This window comes from Ursus maritimus, unplaced genomic scaffold (genome assembly GCF_017311325.1).
Source record: "Ursus maritimus isolate PB19 unplaced genomic scaffold, ASM1731132v1 scaffold_33, whole genome shotgun sequence".
Taxonomy (NCBI): Eukaryota; Metazoa; Chordata; class Mammalia; order Carnivora; family Ursidae; genus Ursus; species Ursus maritimus.
The window spans coordinates 22,225,586-22,247,962 of NW_024425897.1; the positions used below are offsets into that span (position 1 = coordinate 22,225,586).

Below are 22,377 nucleotides of genomic sequence, written 5' to 3' on the forward strand. Positions count from 1 at the left end.
TTATTTTTTTAAAAGATTTATTTATTTATTTTAGAGAGAGAGAGAAAGCGAGAGCAGGGCAGAGGGGCAGAGGGAGAGGAAGTCTCAAGAAGACTCTGCACTGAGCGTGGAGCCTGATGTGGGGCTCAGGACCCTGAGGTCGTGACCTGAGCCGAAACCAAGAATCAGACACTTAACACACTGCACCAACTAGGCACCCCTAAAAGAAGACATTTTAAAAAGTATAATGAAACTGAAGTGAAGTAAAGGGTAGCATATGAATTTATTATCTTTCTTCAAGGAAAAATCAAAGAAATCTTCAAGTACCCTATCCAAATGAAGCAGAAATTAGAAGCACTTTGGACCCTTGAATTTCACTTGGAATCCTACAGTAGCTTTTTAGCACATGATAATTTCTATATTCTGTGACTACTTATTATATTTAAAATAAAAGTACCCAAGACCTAAATACTATATTAGATTTCGGGTAAAAATAAGTAATAATCTGTAAATTTAATACAATTCTATAACACAAATAGTTAAAAAATAATAATTTGGCACAGCTATATAATTCAAAAGTAAATAGTCATCATATGTGCACCAAGTTTTATTCGCCTTTAAATAATACAGACAGAACAAATATGTTATTCAAAATAGCAAATTTTCTTGAATTTTACAGAAGAAAGAGAAACTGAAGTGAAACTGTAGGAATTGCTGAACTTCAGATAAATGTTTCTTCAAAACAAGAGATATTAGTTCCTAAAAGATTCCTCTAGAGTTAAAAAAAGATTAAGAACATTAAGCCACTGGGTTATTACATTTTTAAAAAAACTACATGCTTCTTAATGGACACATGTTTACATTTACAGAGAGTAAACTTAGTCTCCTGTCTCATAAAACTCCTAAGACACCACTGCTCTCTAAACTAAGCCAAACAATAAAAGCCGTTTGTCATATTAAAAAACTTTAAAACCTAAATCTACCTGAACATCATCTTCCAAGGAAACTTACTAGGGAATGGCTAACCTGAAAGCAAAATGTACAAATCACTTTCCAGAAAAGAAATGCATTACGGGATTGTGCTTACATCTAGAAGTATCAGCTGAAAACTCCGAATGATGGCACGGGGATTCAGAGCACCAACCGGTCCTCCCCGCCCTCCCGAATTACCTGACCCATGGGAGTTTGGCTTTGTTGTTTCAGAAAGCACTGTTTCTTACATTCCATCAACTGCTCAAAATCACGCCACATTTTCGCTTGTTTCATATTTGGACCATGACTTTCTCGTACAGCTTTTTGTTTTTCTCGGAGTTTCTACCATAAAAAAAAAAAAAATCAAGAATGACTGAGTTTCAGTTTCAGGGATTTACTTCTATTACTATCAACAGAAGAACATGGTCTGCTTTTTGTACATCTGATGAATAACAGTTAACTAAACCAGGTTCTTCTGAGATGTATGAAAACTAAGATGATAAAAGTTAATTAAATTGATGACAGATGTAGGAAGCTTGACGTTAAAAAGAATAGAAAAATATAAAAGAAAGGGAGTGAAAAAATAAAGGGAATCAGGAAAATGAAACAGTACCATGATGTAGAAAAAAGTGCAGATTTTGGAAGTCAGAAGACTTTGGTTTCAAACTTGGCTTTGTCACAAGCTATAAGAAAGACAATTTTTGTGGACCTCACTTCTCTCAACTGTCAGTTAAGGCTGATAAAAGGGGATAATTATAAAATTATCTGCCTTATAAGATTATTTTTTTTAAGATTTTATTTATTTATTCGAGAGAGAGCGTGGGTGAGAGTGAGAGAGAGCATGAGCAGGGGGGTAGGGCAGAGGGAGAAGCAGACTCCCTGCTGAGCAAGGAGCCTGACTTGAGGCTCAAACCCAGGACCCCTGAGCTGAAGGCAGACACTCAACCAACTGAGCCCCCCAGGCACTCCATAAGATTATTTTTTCACATGACAAAGTAGATCTAGAAATACTTGAGAAAATATATGTTATATATTATTATTTTATTATTATTATTATTATTATTATTATTATTAAATATTCTATTCTTTCCTGAATCTGTGTGTGTTCTATGTGTGCCCAAATAAATCAAATTGTATGCATATATTCCTCAGGAAGAAGGTTTTGTGATTTTTTAAAAAGTACACTATTAAATAAGCCATATCTTTATCAGAATTGTTTTTATTTTTATTTATTTTTAAGTAGGCTCCTTGCCCAGCATGGGGCTTGAACTCACAACACTGAGATTCAGAGTCTCATGCTCTACCAACTAAGTCAGCCAGGTGCCCCCAGACTTGTTTTTGTTACTAATAGCCTATATGATTCCATCTGTCAAAACTGTTCTACTCACAGACTCTAAAATTATAAACAGGAATAAGAAAATGTTCCAATAAATTGTAAAAATATACTTTGGTTTTGTATTAGGGCAAATCCAGAAAGGATGACTGAAAGGAGGCATAGCAGAAAGTCAGAGAAAATGAGAGGAAGGAAGGAAGAGGGAAAGAAAGGAAGGCAGGTAGGCAGAGGAAAACAGAGATCATGACAGCGCACACATCAGGAAACACAGCGTGACAGAAATGTACACAGTGACACTGAGTGTGAGGAATAACCAAGGACAGAAAAAGAAGCAAAGACGGAAACAGGTAACACAGAACCATCCCCATCCTTTCCTCTCTTGGTATATGGTTGATCTAATAGTTGATCTAAGGACACAAATGAGAAGCCTCGTCATAATTTAGCCCAAACAAGAGGCTAAACTAAGCTGAGGCCTGGATTCAAAACACTTTACTGAAGACTGCCCTTCCCAGCTATGGCTAATGAAAGCAAAATTAACAGCAAATAGCAACGGGAAACAAAGCAGAATTAACAGAATTTAGGGGTGCCTGGGTGGCTCAGTTAGCTTTTGCCTTCAGCTCGGGTTGTGATCCCAGGGTCCTAGTGATCCCGGGGATCCTGGGTCGAGCCCACTCATAGGGCTCCCTACTCAGCGGGGAGTCTGCTTTTGCCTCTCCCCTCTGCTTGTGCTTGTGCATGCTCTCTCTCTAAAAAAATAGCAAAAGCAAATAGCAAATTTTTGACACAGTACCTGGAATGCAAATACATCTATTTAAGTCTATTTACAAAAAAAGGAGAGAGAGGGAGAGAGAGAGAGAGAGGTAAACCAAGAAACAGACTCTGAACTGTAGAGAATAAATTGATGGTTACCAGAAGGGAGGTGGGTGGGAGGATGGGCTGAATAGTTGATGTGATGGGGATTAAGGAGGGCACTTATGATGAGCACCATGTATAGAAGTATGGAATCACTATATTGTCCACCTGAAACTAGAATTACACTGTATGTTAACTAACTGGAATTTAAATAAAAACTTAAAGTAAATAAATTATTTTACACCAAATATTTTTATCCTCAAGAACTAAAACAAAAGTAGTAAGTCAGATCAAGAATTTTAACAGTTCTTAGAATGATTTTAAGATTAAGGTACTACTTAACTATACATTTTCTTATATTATTGGAATAACTTCCTTGTCAGAAATCCTAACCACCTATAAGTTATTTAAAGAAACTGACGACAGTATGTGGGCACTGTCTGTGTCAGAAATATTAAATTTAATGTGCTTCATAACCATGTGTGTTTGAAACCTTTAACTTTATGAATACAACTACCTTAGTATATAATTTATTTTTAATGTTACTGTCACTTGATACAGTAACGCCACATTTATTTTGTTGATAGTTGTAATGTACAAGAATACTTTTCACAGATTTCATTGTTCTTTAAAGGGGAGGTGATATAGTGGGGCTGAGGGGAGTTATAACTTTCAGTACAGTATTCCATAGTTCTTGGTAAGGCAAATTCTAGTATATGGTAGTGTGAATTGTAGCACTATAGGTTGGTTTAATTCCAGAAACCCAGCTGGCCTGAGGAGGGCTGCGGATGTCCAGTCTATGCTGGTTTGGAAGGCTTAGGCTATCATCACTTTGAAAGGCTAGGTTTGGTGTTTTCCTTAAAAATTTAGATCTACTCTATCTTACTGATATGTGGAATTTAAGAAACAAAACAGAGGATTATAGGGGAAAAGAGGAAAAAATAAAAGAAGGCGAAACCAGAGAGGGAGCCAAACCATAAGAGACTCTTAATCATAGGAAACAAACTGCGGGTTGCTGGAGTGGAGAGGGGTGGGAGTGTGGGGTAACTGGGTGATAGACATTAAGGAGGGCATGTGATGTAATGAGCACCGGGTATTATGTAAGACTGATGAATCGCTGACCTCCACCTCTGAAACCAGTAATACATTATATGTTAATTGAATTTAAAATTTAAAAAATGAAAAAAAATGAAAGAGCATTTGGAAAGAAAAAAAATTTAGATCTACTCTAGCAATGAGAGGATTGAGGAACTTTGTTTCTTAAATGATACAGACTGACAATTGGGGGCTGAGCTAATCAGTGGTTCCTTTTGCTGAAATACACTTGTCATACTGCTACTACCAGTTTTTGCAAAGATCCTGCAATAAAACACCACACTGGAAGGGGAAAGAATAATCTTTATTCAGATTTAGCAATTACATTTGGATCTTTGAAAGGATTCAGGTTTGATAAATATTTCTCTACACAAAGCATCCATCCACATACTTTTCAAAACAAAAGAAATAGAGGAATGTTTTCATATGAAAAAATACATTATGTAATATATGAAATGTTTGGATGAAAGCTAATTATCGACAATCATTCTAAATCCTAAAACCCAAAAGCCTCTAGTGAATGTTTACAACTTGATTCAAATATATGCTTTCAAACATGAAATTATTTCTTTTTTTCCTTTTGAGTATGGCATGTCATCCCATAAATGGAAGAAAGTGCACAGAATTCAAAATTTCTCTGACAAAATGGAGGAATCAGCTTTAAGGTTTCCTTTAATTTTTTTTAAAAAGATTTTATTTATTTATTTATTTATTTGATAGAGAGAGAGAGCACAAGCCAGAGTAGGGGCAGAGGGAGGGGTAGGAGCAGGCTCCCTGCTGAGCAGGGAGCCCAATGTGCGGTTCGATCTCAGGATGCTGCGCTCATGACCTGAGCTGAAGGCAGATACTTACCTGACTGGTCATGAGTTTAATTACTGAAGATGGGTGATGGTTACACATGAATTCATTACATTATTTCCTCTACTTTTTATATAGGCTTGAAATTTTCCATAAAAAATGTCTCTTATACGTTTTTTAGTTTTTAAGAGTCTTTTTCAAAAGACTTTACAAAAGTTTACTTAATAATTATGCCATTGTTGGGTGCCTGGGTGGCCCAGTCAGTTAAGTGTCGGCCTTCGGCTCAGGTCATGATCCCAGGGTCCTCAGACTGAGTTCCACATCAGGCGCCCTGCTCAGGAGGGAGTCTGTTTCTCTCTCTCTGCCTCTCCCCCTGCTCTTGCTCTCTCTCTAGCTCTCTCAAATAAATAAAATCTTTGGAAAAAAAATAATTATGCCGTTTTTCTCCATACCATTTTTTCCCTGGAGTTTAACTTTAGAATATTACTTACAAGTTTATGGGAGCTAATTCAGCACTTATGTAAAAGCATAGATACATGTACGTTTTTTAAAATAATTCAAACTAGTAAATGTAAATAAAGGGGCGCCTGGGTGGCGCAGTCAGTTGGGCAACCAACTCTTGGTTTTGGCTCAGGCTGTGATCTCAGGGTCATGAGATTGAGCCCCGCATGGGGCTCTGTAGTCAGTGCAGAGTCTGTTTTAAGACTCTCTCCCCCTCTCCCTCTGCCCCTCTGCCACCAAAATAAATAAATAAATCTTAAAAGAAGAGAGAGAAAAAAAAAAGAGGAGTGCCTGGGTGGCTTTGTTGGTTGAGCCTCCAGCTCTTGATTTTGGCTCAGGTTGTGATCTCAGGGTCATGAGATGGAGCCCCACACTGGGCTCTGTGCTGAACCTGGAGCCTGCTTAAGATTCTCTCTCTCTCCCTCTCCCTCTGCCCCTCCCCCTGCTGTTTGCACTCTTTGTCTCTCAAAAAAAAAAAAAAAAGAAAGAAAATATAAATAAGGACACCAGTCTTGAGTTGCTGCTAAATATAGATCTTAAAAAAAAAAAACACGACAGAGCTGGTGTCTTTAAAATTACTGTCAAAATGTGTTGCTTTATGAAGCCAATCAAAATAATCAATGAATTGGGTCACTTAAGCCCCAGTGGTCAAGGCCTTTACTATCTTCCACCTCTTCTACTAGGAGTGGTTTGGAGAACTGAGAAAATAAGACTTAATTATGTACTCCTGCTTTCATAAGACTGGCAGGGAAGGAGTTGAATATGACAAGGAAGGTTTTTTGATTATTTGTGTTAAATGAATCAATGTTTGTAAAGGGCATGGAACAGTGTCTGGATTACAGTAATGAGCTTTGTGTTTATTAAATAAATAAATTTATACTTATCTCATAAAGAGATACCTGAGAATTATTTGAAAACTTGTAGTTCATTACAAGTGGCAGTTTTGTTTCTTATCCAGAACCTTCTCATAAACTCCTTGTTAAATAAAACCAGATTTTTCTCCAAAAATCCACATGCCTTCACTTTTGTATACACACACATACACACACACACACACACACACATAAATTCCTAGAGTCTTCATCTTTGCAAGAGATTAAGAAAGATCCAATTTCCCTTTGAAAACTGTACTATAACCTTTTAAAAAGAATGACAATATCAAAACCATGTACTGAAACCCTAAATTAAGACACACTTAAAAAAATAAATAATACATTCTTACCTTTCCAAGGTTTTCCTGTTCAGCAATATTTTTTGTATACTGTTCCCTAGGGGATCAACATAATGATTTAGTTTCAATTTACTTCAATTGATTTGATCATACAACTAAATTATAAATTAACTTATCAATCTAAATATAGTAGAAAATACAGACAGTTTAGAGTATTGGAATCAGAATGAAAACCATTACACTCTCTTTCCCCATCTTTAGTCTGTTCTTCTAGTAAACAGTAATTTATGGAGAAAAACCCACAAACCACTGCATAAGAAATTAAGAGAATTAAAATGTTAAGTACTATTTCTGGTTAATTTACACTTAAAACAATGGTAATGCATTTTTGCTTAAGGCACACTCTATTTTTTTATTATATTTTTAAGTTGTAATTTATTTAAGTAATCTCTACACCCAACGTGGGGCTCAAACTCACAACCCAGAGATCAAGAGTCGGATTCTTTTCCGAGTAAGCCAACCAGGCACCCTAGTCACACTTTATTTTTGAAGAGGTTTGTAGAAAGGAGAAAGGATATACATTTTAAATAAACATTAAATAACATCTAACCCTGCAATTTTATTTCTAGGAAGTCATCTTACAAGAAAAACTCTGGTAACTTAAGATGAATGTAAAGACTATTTAATTCACCATTGCTTATAACAGTGAAAATCTGCAAACAAACTATATGTTAATAGATGGGGAAATATTTAAATAAATTATGGTACATCCATTCAAAGGAATAATATAGAGTTGTAAAAGGGAGGGGATAGATCTATAAATACCGAAATAGAGAGAATTTTAGGTATATAATTAAGAGAAAAACTGAATATGTAGTTTAACCTGATTTTTGTATACATACACATAAAATTTCCCCATGCATTTGCTAACACACACACACACACACATCAGCAAATGCATGGGAAAAGAATATGGAGTAATTATACACCAAAATATTTTTATTTATTTTTATTTTTAAAAAATATTTTTAAAATTTATTTATTTGAGAGAGAGAGAGAGTGCAAGTGGGGGTAGAAGCAGAGGGAGAGGGACAAGCAGACTCTGTCTGTCCTGAGCCTGGAGCCCGACACGGGGCTCAATCTCACAACCCTGAGATCATGACCTGAGCCAAAATCAAGAGTCGGATGCTCAACTGACTGAGTCACCCAGGTGCCCCTACACCAAAATATTAACAATAGGTATTTCTGAGGCATGACAATGTGGGCAACATTCAGTTTTTGTGTACTGTACTTCACAATGGTTACTATTGTTTTGATAAGCATATCTTTTGTAAACTAAAAAAAACCCTGTAGTTTTCAAGTAAAAATTAAAAAATACAAATAACATTGTATTGAGTTTTTAAACAAAAGTATAATTATACAGATATATATTTTAAGATTTAAAATCTTTTAAAGTAATCTACACACAACATGGGGCTTGAACCTATAACCCCAAGATCGAGACTCGCACACTCTACCAACTGAGCCAGCCAGAAGCCCCAAAAGTATAATTATATTGTAATACTCCATAAGACAAAAAGTGATATTTAAAGTGTTAAGGACAAAGATCGAAGGAGAGGACAAAGGAACCAATGACAAAGAAGATAAAAGAGACTTTGGACCTCAAATTTACACAGAGAAAGTATTTCTGTGTAAAGCTACACTGTAGTAAGAAGTTAAACAGCACAAAACTGGAAATCTAAGAAATCATAAACCACAAAGAGAAATTCTAGCAGCTTAAATGAAGGACGATCCACATTCATGCAAAAAGGGAGGTAAATATGACTAGACTGGAGAGAATGGGAATAAAAAGTACTCGTAGTCCTTGGAGCGCCTGGGTGCCTCAGCTGGTTCAGCGCCTGACTCTTGGTTTTGGCTGAAGTCATGATATCAGGGTCCTGGGATCCACCCCTGTGAGGGGTTTCGGGCTCAGTGTGGAGTCTGCTTGAGACTTTCTCTCCCTCTCCCTCTGCCCCTCCCCGTGTTCCCACTCTCTCTCTCTCTCTCAAATAAATAAATAAATCTTAAAGAAAAAAAGTACTCAAAGTCCTTATAGAGCTGGATTGAAGGCAGAATTTAGACATGGAAATGAGGGTGGAAGGGAACAAATACAATTTTGATGAACCTTTATTTTGACCTTAAAATTTATGAGACACTAAGTCAAACTGTTTATCTTTCCAGCTCTCCAGTGAAAAACAGCTAGGAGAATATAAATGATTTACTCCTTAAAAAGAACTTATTGATATAGTTCGGATTGATTGATTGATTGATTGGGGGAGAGACTGGTTGGATGGGGGAGAGATTGATTGATTAGATGGAGAGAGAGAATCTTAAGCAGGCTCCATGCCTAGTGTGGAGCCTGACACAGGGCTTGATCTCACAACCCTGAGGATCATGACCTGAACTGAAATCAAAAGTCGGCAGCTTAACTGAGCCACCCAGGTACCCCAAGTTTGGATAGCTCTAAATAATTCATTTATTACCCTAGGACTGAGAAATGTCCAAACTGTTTTAGAATTTCCATTTATATTTAATCAAGAAATCAAAGGCTCATGCTCTTTTACCATACAACACTAATATGTAATTTTTAAATTTATTTGATGAATTTATTCAAGAAATAATTATGGAGCACCTGTTATATACCAAGCATACCCTGGGGTTTCAGGAAGAAAACAAGACAGAGTCCTTGTCCTCCAGGAGCTCATACTACATAATTTCTAAAACACTGCTACATGCATTATATTTAACTTGATCTTTGATGGTATAAATTGTTCTCCTTATTTTATAGATGAGGAAATGATTTGCCCAAGGTCACAAAACTCAGAATTGGAAAAACCAGGTTAGAAAGAAATTTTATGAGTCCCTCTTTAGTATTTCAAAATAAAACATCCTGACTCTAAATAAAACTAAAATTTGCAGATAATTTTTCAAAACCATGCTAATTCCTTAGACCTTTGGTCTTATTCAAAAGTATCATAAAAGTAGAAAATGGGATAACAATAAAAATATTGTGTCAATAAAAATGATAATAATAATAACAATATTTTAAACATGTATCTGTGAATTTAGAGTACAATTAACTCCATTTTATTCATAATATTCTTCTGTAGGGGCGCCTGGGTGGCTCAGTTGGTTAAGCAGCTGCCTTCGGCTCAGGTCATGATCCCAGGGTCCTGGGATCGAGCCCCGCATCGGGCTCCCTGCTCAGCAAAGAGCCTGCTTTTCCCTCTCCCTCTGCCTGTCGCTCTGCTTACTTGCGCTCTCTAGTTCTCTGTCAAATAAATAAATAAAATCTTTAAAAAATATATTAAAAAAATAATATTCCTCTGTATTACTCTAGCCAGGGAAAAATATTTTTTCTATAGGAAAACAAAGGAATGGTAAAGGTTTAGGATGTATTTTAAAATGATGAAGAAGACTACCTGGCCAGAAAACCAATAGTTCAGGGGCAATATTTCCTTCTTTACTATTTATATTGTAACTTTGGAAGAAATGGAACTTAATTTCTAAAACTTTTCTGTCAAGGATAAAAGTAACTTCTCACATTTGTAAGATATTACCATTGACCATACAGATTTATTTCAGCAAAGGTTATATTCAGTGAAAGAATGTGAATAAGTACATTAAATATGTGTAACATGTCAGAGTATTAGAAGAAATACTCTTCTATTTATAGGACATGTTCAGTCTGGCTTGCATTCCAGGGCATTATATATTTAAAAAATTAGACTCTGCAACATTCCATTTATTAGATTTCCTTTTTGTAACATTAATATAAATGCCACTAAAAATCTCAAGTGCAATCTAGAATAAACGTGAATCCTTATTTTGAGTTCTTACTGGATGGTAAAAATGAAATATCTGAACTGTGGTAAGGGGCAAAGAAAGATTATCTTGTTCAATTACTGCATTTTGTCACAGCTAGCAATTCAACCATAAACGCATTTTTTTTTCCAGGCAGCATTTGATTTATTACAGTATGCTGCAAGCTTGGATTACCAAAAAAATCACCATATAAGGACTAGTGGTATTTACACACCCTTCCTTGTTTTGAAGGCTGGCACACTGCAAACACACAGCTTCTAGCTGAAATACATGCATACACTACACAATGAGCAGGCAGATGACTACAGTCTGGGCCATGTGGTTGTTTAAAAATAGACCAATCTTAGTGCTTATAAAAAAGGAACCATGAAATTATATGTATTCCTGGGGAGGGGAGAATGTGGAGTTATTGTTTAATGATTACAAGAGTTTCTGCTTGGAGTGATGACAAAGGGTTGGTATTATATACTAGTGATCATTGCACAACATTGTGAATGTGATCAATGCAACTGAATTATACACTTAAAACTGGCAAAAATGGCTAATTTTATGTTATATGTTTTTTTTGCCATGATAAAAAAAAAAAAGTAAGCAAGCCAGCAAGAAAATTATGGGTTTTCTACTTAGTTACTAGGGCTGGACTATCAGGAAGATGTTTAACAAGATTTAATCCTAAATAATATCTTAGTATCTGCTTATTTAAGTACTCCCAATCTTAGTAATTTAGTAATTCCATTTTGTTTATAAAACTTCTATAGGCGACAGCCATAAAATAGAATGAAATCTTGCCATTTGCAACAACATAGATGGAGGTGGAGAGTATAATGCTAACTGAAATAAGCCAGTCAGAGAAAGACAAATACCATATGATTTCACTAATATGTTGAATTTAAGGAACAAAACAAATGAAAAAAGGCAAAAAAAGAGGGAGAGAGACAAACCAAGAAACAGACTCTTAACTATTGAGAACACATAGATGGTTACCAGAGGGGAAGCAGGTGGGGGATGGGTGAAATAGGTAATGGGGATTAAGAGTACACCTATCATGATGAGTACCAAGTAATGTATAAAAATTTTGAATCACTACATTGCATACCTGAAACTATAGAACACTGTAAGTTAACTATTCTGGAATTTAAATAAAAAATTTAGTTGAAAAAAAAAACTTCTATAGGTGAAAACATTAAGTAACTCAAAAACAACAAAATTACTTGCCTAATTGCCTTTCTTTTTTCTTGTTGATCAGAAGAGACATATGCCTTCATCTCATCAGTAGCTCGACGAAGTTGTATTTCTAGGTTCTAAGTGGAAAGACCAAGTTATAGGTTAAGTCCTTGAAACAGAAAAATCTCAGAAAGGTTTTTGATCCATTTTCTTTGCTTTACCTTAATCATACAATTTGTGTAATGGTATCTACTTTCTTCTTGAAGACATTCTTCACGGAGTCCCCTGACTTCCTACAATATATAATTTTAAACGGGCAACATTATTGAAAGAATAATAATCAAATACTGTTTAAACATACAACAAAATACCATCAGTGTAATCTCTTCTTTTGTGATTACAATTTTGTTTACCATAATAGACTACGCTGAAATCTTTTCTAGAGACTACTCATATCACTCTAAAACCTACAGGTTCAGTTATTCACTTATTAAGTACCTACTGTGTGCCCCACTCTGTGCTAGGTGCTGGGGACACAGCAGTGAACAAGACTATAGATTCCTGCCCTCATTCAAGTAGAGGAAACAGACATAAACAAGGAGACACGTAATGAAGGTAGTTTCAGATGGGAATAAGTACTATGAAGAAAAGTCAGCAGTAGAATGTGATAGGGTGACCAAATGGGCAATATTAGGTAGGGTGATCAGAGAAGACCTCTAGGAGGAGGTAGCATTTAGGCTGAGACCTGATGATGAAAAGGAGAGATGGAGGCAGAGTGTCCCAGAGAGAGGAGGATAAGCAAAAGCCGTGAGGTGAAAACAAGCTTGGCCTGTTTGATGTGCAGGAAGGCGGCAAGTATGACTGTGGCCCTGTGGATGAGGAGCAGAGCACATGGACATGAAGTTCATGAGGCGGGGGGCCTTGCAGACCATAGTTTGGAAGTTAGATTTTAAGTGCAATGGGAAGACAGTGGAAGGTGGCTTAAGTTTTCTACAGGTTTCTTTGGCTCTCTATGGAGAAAAAACTTTAGGAAGGCGAGGGTGGAGGTGGAAGAGCACGTCTGGGTTACTGTGGCAGGCTAGGAGATGCATGATGAGGGCCCGGACTTTGGTGGTTGTGGTACAGATGGAGAATTCAGTATGTACGCATCAAGTCTGAAGAAATAAAGATCTTTGGAGCTTAGGAAACTGGCTCAGGGGCTAAGGATAAAGATTTGGAAATCTTTTGATGTTGGTGTAATGAAAACATGCATGCACAGGCAGTTTCTGCTAAATTGTTAAAATAAAAATTTTCTTCTTACCTGTTCTAATTTGGATCGATTACTTTCGAGGCCTGCTGCACAGCTATCATACTGAGATTTCTTTTCATCACACTCCTGGGTTAGTTCCTAATATGAAAGGATAAATGATTGAATAGGTGGAAAACAAAGGCCTAAAATGTGGCTCTGAAACAATGCATGCCCTTGTCGGTCTTGTAACTTAACTCTAAGCTTCTTGGCATACTTAAGAGTTATTTATACAACAATCAGACATTTGAGAATTATGACAGATGAAGGTGCTGATAAAAATAATAGCTACCATGTATTGAGCTGTGTGCCAGGCTCTTTATTAGGAGCTGGGGATACAACAGTGAGCAAAACAGCCAAAATCCTTCCCCTAAAGTATGTTCAGACAAGTAAACAGCTATCATGGGCAAATATAAGTGTTATAGGAGAACGCGGGGCTCTCATAGGACCTAACCCAGGCTTGGAGATCGGCAGGGATAGAGAAACTGATATCTAAGTTGAGGGATGAAGGATTAGTATAATAGTTAGGGGCGAGGGTGCACAAGGGAGGAGAATGTTCAGGAAAAAAGAACACTATGTATGAAAGCTTGGGAGGCAGAAAGAAGAATAATTTAAGACGAACAAGTAGTTCATTATATTGGAGTATGTCTGGGAAGTGGGAGAAGATGCTGAAATCTTTGGCAGGGACTTGGTCAGAAATTTGGACACCATGGTAGAGCCTCTGAGCTTTACCCTTGTCAGTGATTCAATCTCACCACAACCCCTTGAGGTAGGTATTAATATCACCAACACCATGCTGAGAGAAAGTTCGTGGAGGCCAAGGACCTTGCCAAAGATTATACTGCTGAAAAGGGGTATCAGAATTTGAATTCAGGCTGTTCGAGTAGTTTCAAAGTTTCTTCAAATATAATATTTTGGGTTAGATAACTTGAAAATCTTCTATAAATACTTAGAAATGTTAAAAATATCTGCATATACTTGATAAGGTGGAGTAAACATCTTTTCAAATCCAGAGTGGAAACGAACTTCTCAAGGAAGTAAGAGGAATTACCAGGGACAGAAACAAAGGATGGCACCCTGAGCCTGCCCTTGGTGAAGGAAGCTGGGAGCAGTCAATCTTGGTAACGGAGGGATTCTAATATTCAGGCAGGGCAGAAGACAGAGTGGAAAGTTAGAATGGAGAACCCCACAGAATCCAAGCTTTTTTTCAGCGTGGGTGTAAAGGGTTAACACCAGGCCTGGACTGAAGCAAGCCAGCCTCAGAATGACCTTGGTTTCACATAGCAGTTTCTGTGGGAACAGGAGAGTTAACACAAATGGGTAATGTTGTGTGTGCTTCCTTTGTTGTGTGGGACTGCATCTGGTTTGGGGTAACTAGCACAGTAGAAAAAAATGGTGGGGTGCTTGCTGTGGAGAACATACACTGAAACTGGAATGACAGAAGATTAGCATGGCTCCTGCACAAGGATGACACGCAAATTCGTGAAGCGTTCCATACTAAAAAAGAAAAAACAAAAACAAAACTGGTGGGAGCTCTTTCCTGGGCCCAGACTTAGTTTGTGGCGACAAGGCTAAACACACCAAGAAGGTCAGAATCATCGGTAAATATGGGACCTGTTATGGTGTCTCCCTCAGGAAATTGATGAAGACGGAAATAAGCCAGCACGAGAAGTACTTGATCCTTCTGTGGCAAAACCAAGATGAAAAGAAAAGCAGTAGGGATCTGGCACTGTGGTTCCTGCGTGAAAACTGTAGTGGGTGGGGCCCGGACCTACAGCACCACTTTTGCCCTCACAGGAACGTCTGAAGGAATTGAAAGACCGGTAGAAGCTCTACCATTTGAAACACTGCTGGTCTATGACAAATGGGCTAACTTATGCATCAAAATTACTTTGGTTTGCTGTTAAATTTGTTAATTAGATGTTCTGATTTTCATTGCATTAATTTTGCTTTCTCAAAAGAGGCTTGGAAATGAAAATCCTAATTTTTATTGGAAAAAGGAAACTGGTAGTAAAAAGGAGCTGTGACTTTTCTGTATCAAAGGGACCTACAGATACCTAAGGCTCTCATGGGTGACAGTCATACACACCCTAAATGGGAGAAGGGGCAACAGAGGCTGTGGCTGCTGGGCCTCTCAATGAGATGAAGATACTATAGAAGATGACAGCCTTTTTTTTTTTTTTTTTTTTGCTCTGTAAGTCTGATGGCTAAACTAACCAGTAAATGCACCTGTGCTGCTGCAGCGGCAACTGGAGGAAAGGGACCTGTCATCAGGCAGGTCTGGGTTTGAATTTACCCTTACCTACATGAACTGCTAAGCTGAGATATTAATTCAAAATTAGCTCTAAGCTGGTGATATTCCTAAAACACCTGGCAGAGCCAACTACAAAGCCACTCTGGAGGGACACACCCTCCATCCTAGCTGCTGGGATTCAAAAGACAAAACCCTACTAAAGATAAGCTCACAAACCAAAAGTATAAACATACACGGAAACAAGACAGAAACAATCAATCCTTATGAGTGAAGATGAGAAGATCTAAAAAACAAACAAACAAACAAAACGCAGCCCCTCCAGGAACTTTGGATAGTAGAAATAAACCTATTAAATAAATATGCTTGAAATAAAGTTATAAAGGAGGAACTGAAAACAAAAGATTTAAAAAAAAGTACAGTGAGTAAAAATAGACAAACATGAAAAAAAGTCGTTGAAATTAAAAATTAAATGGCATAAATATAAGACTAGACATGGCTCAGAAGATAAAAAGAAAGATGAAGAAGTTATTTAAAATTCATTGCAGAGACACAAAAAGATAAAAATATGAAGGCGAAGTCATGCAACAGGGGACAGACACCCCCTGTTATCCCCATAGGGACGTGATAAGTATGCCTAACATGCATCTAATAGCAGTCCCTGGAGAACAGACTAAAAAGAACAGGGAGAGAATATTTGAAGATATCATGTGGAATTTTCCTGGAATTAATGGAAGACAAAAAGTACAAATTCCAGCAGAGCAAATAAAACTAAATCTGTATTTAGATCGTGGTAGTGACATTGGACAACACCAAAGACAAAGAAAAAAATATTACAACCAATTATAGGGAAGACATTACCAGTATCTTTAATGATAATTAAACTGAGAGCAGACCTTTCAACACAAGAGAAACCAGAAAGCAATAAGCAAGCCACTATTTAAGGGGAAAAAAAAGATGGTTTACTTATGGTAATGATTCTTTATGGAGAGAACTACTACAAGAAAACAAAACAAGGAAATTTATCAGGAAGAAGAAAACAGAATCCAGTAGAAAGGATCAACATACAAGCAGCAATGGTGAGAACTGTTAAATATGTGGGTAAATCTAAACAGGAAATGACTGTATAAAATAGTAATTGTAAGCAATGACCACCATGACAACTGCTTTTAGAGACGAAGAAATAAAATGGAAACAACCTACCAGAGGATAACAACACACATGTAAGGCAGGAGAGGGTGTTAAATTACTCTAAGGTCCCTGGATCGTTTGGGAGATGCTGATTAAATTTAGACTGTTAAGTCAGGAAAACAGACGTTAAACATTTAAGAGTAAACAATATCAGAATACAAGACAGAAAAGGAATAAAGGGAATAAAGAAGATAAAAAGAAAGAGTGGTGCGAAGAATGGCAGGAAAGAAGCAGCACGGTAAACAGGATGCACGAAAGGGAAATAGATCCCAATGTATCAATAATAAAAGTAAATGTAAATGAGATTAAATTCACCAATTCAAAAGACAGTTTCAAACTGAATGAAGAAACCACCCACACAAGATCCAGCTATATGCCGTTTATAAGACAAGTGACAAAAGTAAGGGCACAGAAAGCTGAAAGAAAACAAATAAAAAGATATACCAAGCAATCTTAATCATAAGAAAGCTGGCGTACTTACGTTAATAGCAGACAAAAAGCATTAGCAGGAATAAACAGAGTAAAAAATAATGATAAAATAAATAATTTACAAGGAAGGTTTTTCTTTTAAAACCAGGAATCTTTTTCTTAATTGTTGCAAAATAACATAAAACATACCATCTTAACCATATTTCAATGTACAGGTAAGTACTGAGTACACTCACATTGTTGTGCAACCGACCTCCAGAACTTTTCATCTTGCAAAACTGAAACTCTATACACATAAACAACTACCTATTCACCAGGAAGTTTTAAATGATACATTTGAGAAGCTTGATCTGATGAACGCATAGAGAACCCAGTACTCAACAACTGGAAAAGACATACTCTTTTTAAGATAAAGGCACTAAAAAAATTAGGTTGGCCTCCTATCTCTTCATGGCCACACTTAACCTAGAAGATTGTAGAGTTATACTTGGAAAATTCTCAAAGAAAAAAAGCACGATGTAAAGATTTTATGTTCAAATCAAGCTGTTTTTTTAAATATATAAGGCAAGAAATTCTAGAACATGGAAGAACTCATCAGGGAATATTGTTCTTGTGAGTTTTTTTTGAGGATTCTCCTAGCGGACAAATCACAGACAATAGAAATTAGGAAAAAGGGCAGTGAAAGTATTGGTAATGAGTACTGAATCTAATAATTACAAGTTGAACCCTGAAAACAAAAGTGGGAACCAGGGAAATAGAACTGAATGTAAATGTTACATGCCTTAGCAATGTAGAAATGATACAACAAAACCTGCAGGGAAAGGAAAGGTAAAAGAAGGTGGAAGGTAGAACAAATATGCTGGTTTCCTCAGTTCTTAATTGCTGGGGATGGGTGGGAGAATATCAAAGGATATAATTTAAAGCTGATGAATCAAGTCATAATATAAGTATATTAAAAGTATAAAGGCTAACAGTAAGAGAGACAATAAAATTGACTAAAATCAGATGCTAATAAAGGAGAGAGAAGGGAGGGAGAAGGAAGAGGAAATACACTAATTTTGTCACTGCTCACAGTGGGGATTAATTGATACTACCTACAGAAATGGATGATTAATGGTGGAGTTACAAATATAACCACCAGAACAAAACCACAAGCCAGAAACACACACAGGGAGGGAGAGGGAGAGGGAGAGAGAGAATGAGAGGACAAACAGGATTTTTTAATAGGCCTTAAAATCAAGAGCTACCCATAAAATGTACTACGATCAAATACGTCTGCATATCAAATAGATATAAATGGGCTAAACTTACTAATTAAAACAAACCCTTCAGATTATATCACATACATAAATCCAATTCAAGACCTATTTAGAGACACACCTAAAACATGATAACTTTCAAAAAACTAAAAGCAAAAGATGGGCAAAAGTAGGCAAATGCAAATAAAAGGAAGCAGAAATTTTGTTCTTAAAATCAGAAATGAATTTTGTCTCCTACCACCAAAAAAGGTCTTTGTCCTTTTAGAGAGTAGAATAAAGGTATAGAGAACAAACTTTAGGCAGCCAATAAATAAGTATCCATTCATTAATTCTCAGAAAATTTCTAGAAAACACATAAGGACCGTTTTACTCCTGGGGAGGGTAGAGAAAGAAATAATTTCTATTCTTTCCTTAAACAATTCTTCGTAGTTTGAATTCTTACCCAGCACATGTATTTACTTTTATAAGAAAAAGTGATCAATAAGAAATATTTCAGTGAAATCAATAATTGTATTGTATACTCTGAGTATTTTAGCTTTTCTCATAGATTAGCAATTATATGTACTATGACATTTAATTACATACAATTTATAGAACTACTCCTAAGAAAACATGAAACTTTTCAAGATCCTATTCTACTTCTAGGGGACTATAAAAGATTTAGATAAATGTAAATTATACATCTGAGTTACGATACCCTACTTTTCAGACCATTGTTAATATTCAAATTTAGAACATGCAAGTACAACAGAAAGGAAATGTATAACACTTCACTAAAAAATTTCCTAAATATCTGAGTTGCCCATTAAAGCAAGAAGTATATATTTTCTTAGTATAATATATTTTTAAATGGTCCTGCACTTTACCAATATATCTATGTAGTTTTGAGTGGTAAGTACACTCAAACAAGTTAAAAATAATGTTCCAAGTAGAGAACAATTAAGAATTTCAGTTAATATTTGCAAAGAGCTTATAATCAATGACGTGGCTAGCCTTTTTTTTTCAGTATACTTTTTATCACAAAAGGTTTCTGGATAAAAGTAGAACTATACATGGATGCAGGAGATGGACATATGAAGATAAGCAAAATGAACATCAGGCACTCACCAAACACACTGACCTCAAATATTAAAAAAAAAAAACAACAACAACAGTTAATGCAAATATAGACAAGTCCTGCACTTTTTTTTTTTAAGATTTTATTTATTTAATTGAGAGAGTGAGAGAGAGCACAAGCAGGGGGAGCAGCAGAGGGAGAAACAGGCTCCCTGCTGAGCAGGGAGCCCAATGTGGGGCTCTATCCCAGGACCCTGGGATCATGATCTGAGTCAAAGGCAGATGCCCAACTGATTGAGCCACCCAGGCACCCGCCCACCTCCTACTCTTTTTAAAAGATTTTTTTTTAGGGGATCCCTGGTGGCTCAGTCAGTTGAGCATTCAACTCTTGGTTTCAGCTCAGGTTGTGATCTTGGGGCCATGAGATTGAGCCCCACATTGGGCTCCACGCTCACTGGGGAGTCTGCTTAAGATTCTCTCTCTCCCTCTCCCCCTGCCCCTCACCCCACTTGTGCTTTCTCTAAATAAATAAATAATCTTCAAAAAAAGATTTTTTTATTGTGGTAAAACATACATAAAATAAAAATTACCACTTAAACCATTTTTTAAGTGTCCGGTTCAGTGGCATTAAGCACATTCACATTGTTGTGCAGCTGTCTCCACCATCCATCCATCTCCAGATCTCTCTTCATCTTCCCAAATCAAACCCCTGCCCCATTAAACACTTAACTTTCCATTCCCCCATCCCCCACAACCACCATTCCACTTTGTATCTGTGAATGTGACTACTTTAGTCAAATTTATGTAAGTGGAATCATACAGTGTTTGCCCTTAGCAGTGTGAGTTTTCAACATGGCAGAAGACAGAGATGAAAATGTTGACATGGCTTAGGTACTCTCTCTGACTTGATGATAAGGGGTATGAAAAGAACTGGAGAGTTGCATTATTTGGGAATGGTGGTAAGATAGCTACATCTCTCTGTGATGAGAGATGTAGGCAGTGCTTCATATACAGAGAAATCTAGTTAAATCACATGAAAATGAGTTTCAGGTTTGGTTAGATTAATACAATAAATGACTTTACAGAACTTAAGATATGGTATATGGTTTACTTAGAAAACAATTTGGTTGAAAGGCAATAATATCTCTTCTTTTAAAACTATCTTTAATAATTATAATGATACTTTTTAAAAAGTTCTTATGTATTTGCCATTGTTGCAAAGTGCCTTGTATGTGTTATTTCATTCAATCTTTACAACCACCCTATAAGAAGAGACTAGTTTACAGATGAGGAAACTTAAGTTTATAGGGATGAAGTCATTTACCCAAGGTTATCTATAGTCCATGTTCTTAATCATTCTATCTACGTTGTCTGAATAGAACCTTAAAGTAACTAGCAGTATGTACTAAAATTCCAACCATGTAAAAAAGTATATATGAGAGGACAAAGCTAAAATGCAAAGATGAACATTGTTCAGCTGTTATAATAGGAAAACAGGTGGTATACTAAAGATGTCAGTTAAAGTCCCTGACATACCTATAGCTTCTCCAGAAGGAAAATTCTCTAGGCAGCCATACTTGGTACCATATCACTCTCCTTTCTTCTCATCCTGTCCTTACCCATGAACATAGCTGGTTAGGTTAAGGATGGACCCCTGACCTGACCTGAGGATAGACCACTGTCTGTGAGATAGTTGGGCATGAAAATCTGCCCCCCAAACAGAAGAGCTGCACCAGGAATTTTAAATACAAAATGCAGAGAAAATAGGGCAGCTAGCTGTGAAAACTTCAACACAAAATATATAGAGAAAAAGGTCATAGAGTGTGATATGAACAATGCTTGGAACATAGAAAGCACTTAATAAATGTTTTTACTATTGCATTCATCATCATTATCCACAAGCTCCCACTGCTAGCATTCCTGAAACTTCCCTGACCCAAAAATGCTCTCTGGTTATAGTACCTCTACCTGTTCCAGACAGATTATGGTTCTGATCCTTGGAATTCCATGACAGCACATTTCCTTTACTGTCTTAAATATCCTTTCAATGAAACTCATTTAAAATATAAATGAATTTTATAAAAGAAATATTTACAAATAGATTTCTCAGCTTACTCTTAGGAAGAAATTTTTTCATCACTAGAAATACATATAACCAGTCCCTTTTATTTCCAAGTTGCCTACTCAAGAAAAGCATTAAGTAAATCAATGGATTAGAATGTAACAACGAAAACAACTCTTGATGTCCTTAATCTCAAAACCTTGCTCAAAAATTCCCTTTCTGAAACTGTTCCTTCCTAACAATCACATCACTTGCTTCCTCTTTCCTTATCAGTTAAGTGTATGATTCTGATTACACTTTTTTCTTTCCTTCCTTCCTTCCTTCCTTCCTTCCTTCCTTCCTTCCTTCCTTCCTTCCTTCCTTCCTTCTTAGTAAGCTCTATGCCCAACATGGGAACATGGGGCTCAAATTCACTACACCAAGATTAAAGTCACATGCTGTACCAAGGGAGCCAGCCAGGTGCCCCTTTTCTATATATATATATTTTAAGATGTTATTTATTTTTATTTGAGAGAGAGAGCACAAGCGGTGGCGGTGGGAGGGGGGCACAGGGAGAGGGAGAAGCAGGCTCCCCACTAAGCAGGAGATCACAACCCGAACTGAAGGCAGACACTTAACTGTTTAACCAGCTGAGCCACCTAGGCACCCCATCTATATTGTTCTTAAGTTGGGTTATCTTTTGTCTTTCTTGAATTTTGTCTCATCTCACCTATGAGTGTATGGACTCCAGAGAACAGGGACTTGTCTCTTCCATTTCTTTTGTGATGACAGTGTGGTGTGTAATGGAATGAGCAGGAGATGTGAAATAAGATAATACAGATGCTGGAGTCAAGCTGTAACTCTCTCACTGCCTACTTGTCTATTTGGATAAGTCACTAAACCTGTTTCAGACCCCATGACATTTTCTATAAAAAGGAAATGATATGATTTTCACTTTGCTCCCTTGACTGATGGATGGCATTCGTGAAGAATTTTATAGTTCCATACTCAGGCACATGCAGTACAACCCACATTCAAACCTAAAATTACTACACGGAGAGTGATAAAATAACAACTGCTAATGTCAGATGGCGGAGGCCATCTGATCTGGATTTGTGGAGGGCATTTACCTTCTA

General features: G+C 36.6%; 1 protein-coding gene, 1 non-coding gene and 1 pseudogene across 4 annotated transcripts in view; 2 read left to right on the plus strand and 1 right to left on the minus strand.

The window, feature by feature from the left end:
* Positions 1–573: 573 nt before the first annotated feature.
* The window catches only part of IFT81 (intraflagellar transport 81), a 180,441-nt gene continuing 158,637 nt past the window's right edge, over positions 574–22,377 (minus strand). For all 3 annotated transcript variants that reach the window (XM_040619945.1, XM_008688868.2, XM_008688866.2), the window contains exons 17-21: positions 13,030–13,116; positions 11,951–12,022; positions 11,781–11,866; positions 6,753–6,798; positions 574–1,293 (exon numbers count right to left, since the gene is read on the minus strand). In XM_040619945.1, coding sequence (XP_040475879.1) covers positions 1,111–1,293; positions 6,753–6,798; positions 11,781–11,866; positions 11,951–12,022; positions 13,030–13,116 — 474 coding nt within the window. In that variant the 3' untranslated portion in view covers positions 574–1,110. The remainder of the gene's footprint in view (positions 1,294–6,752; positions 6,799–11,780; positions 11,867–11,950; positions 12,023–13,029; positions 13,117–22,377) is intronic.
* On the plus strand, positions 13,271–14,841 carry LOC103661232 (annotated as a pseudogene).
* On the plus strand, positions 14,415–14,516 carry LOC121100065. Its single transcript, XR_005831798.1, has one exon. It is a non-coding gene; the product is annotated as a U6 spliceosomal RNA (small nuclear RNA).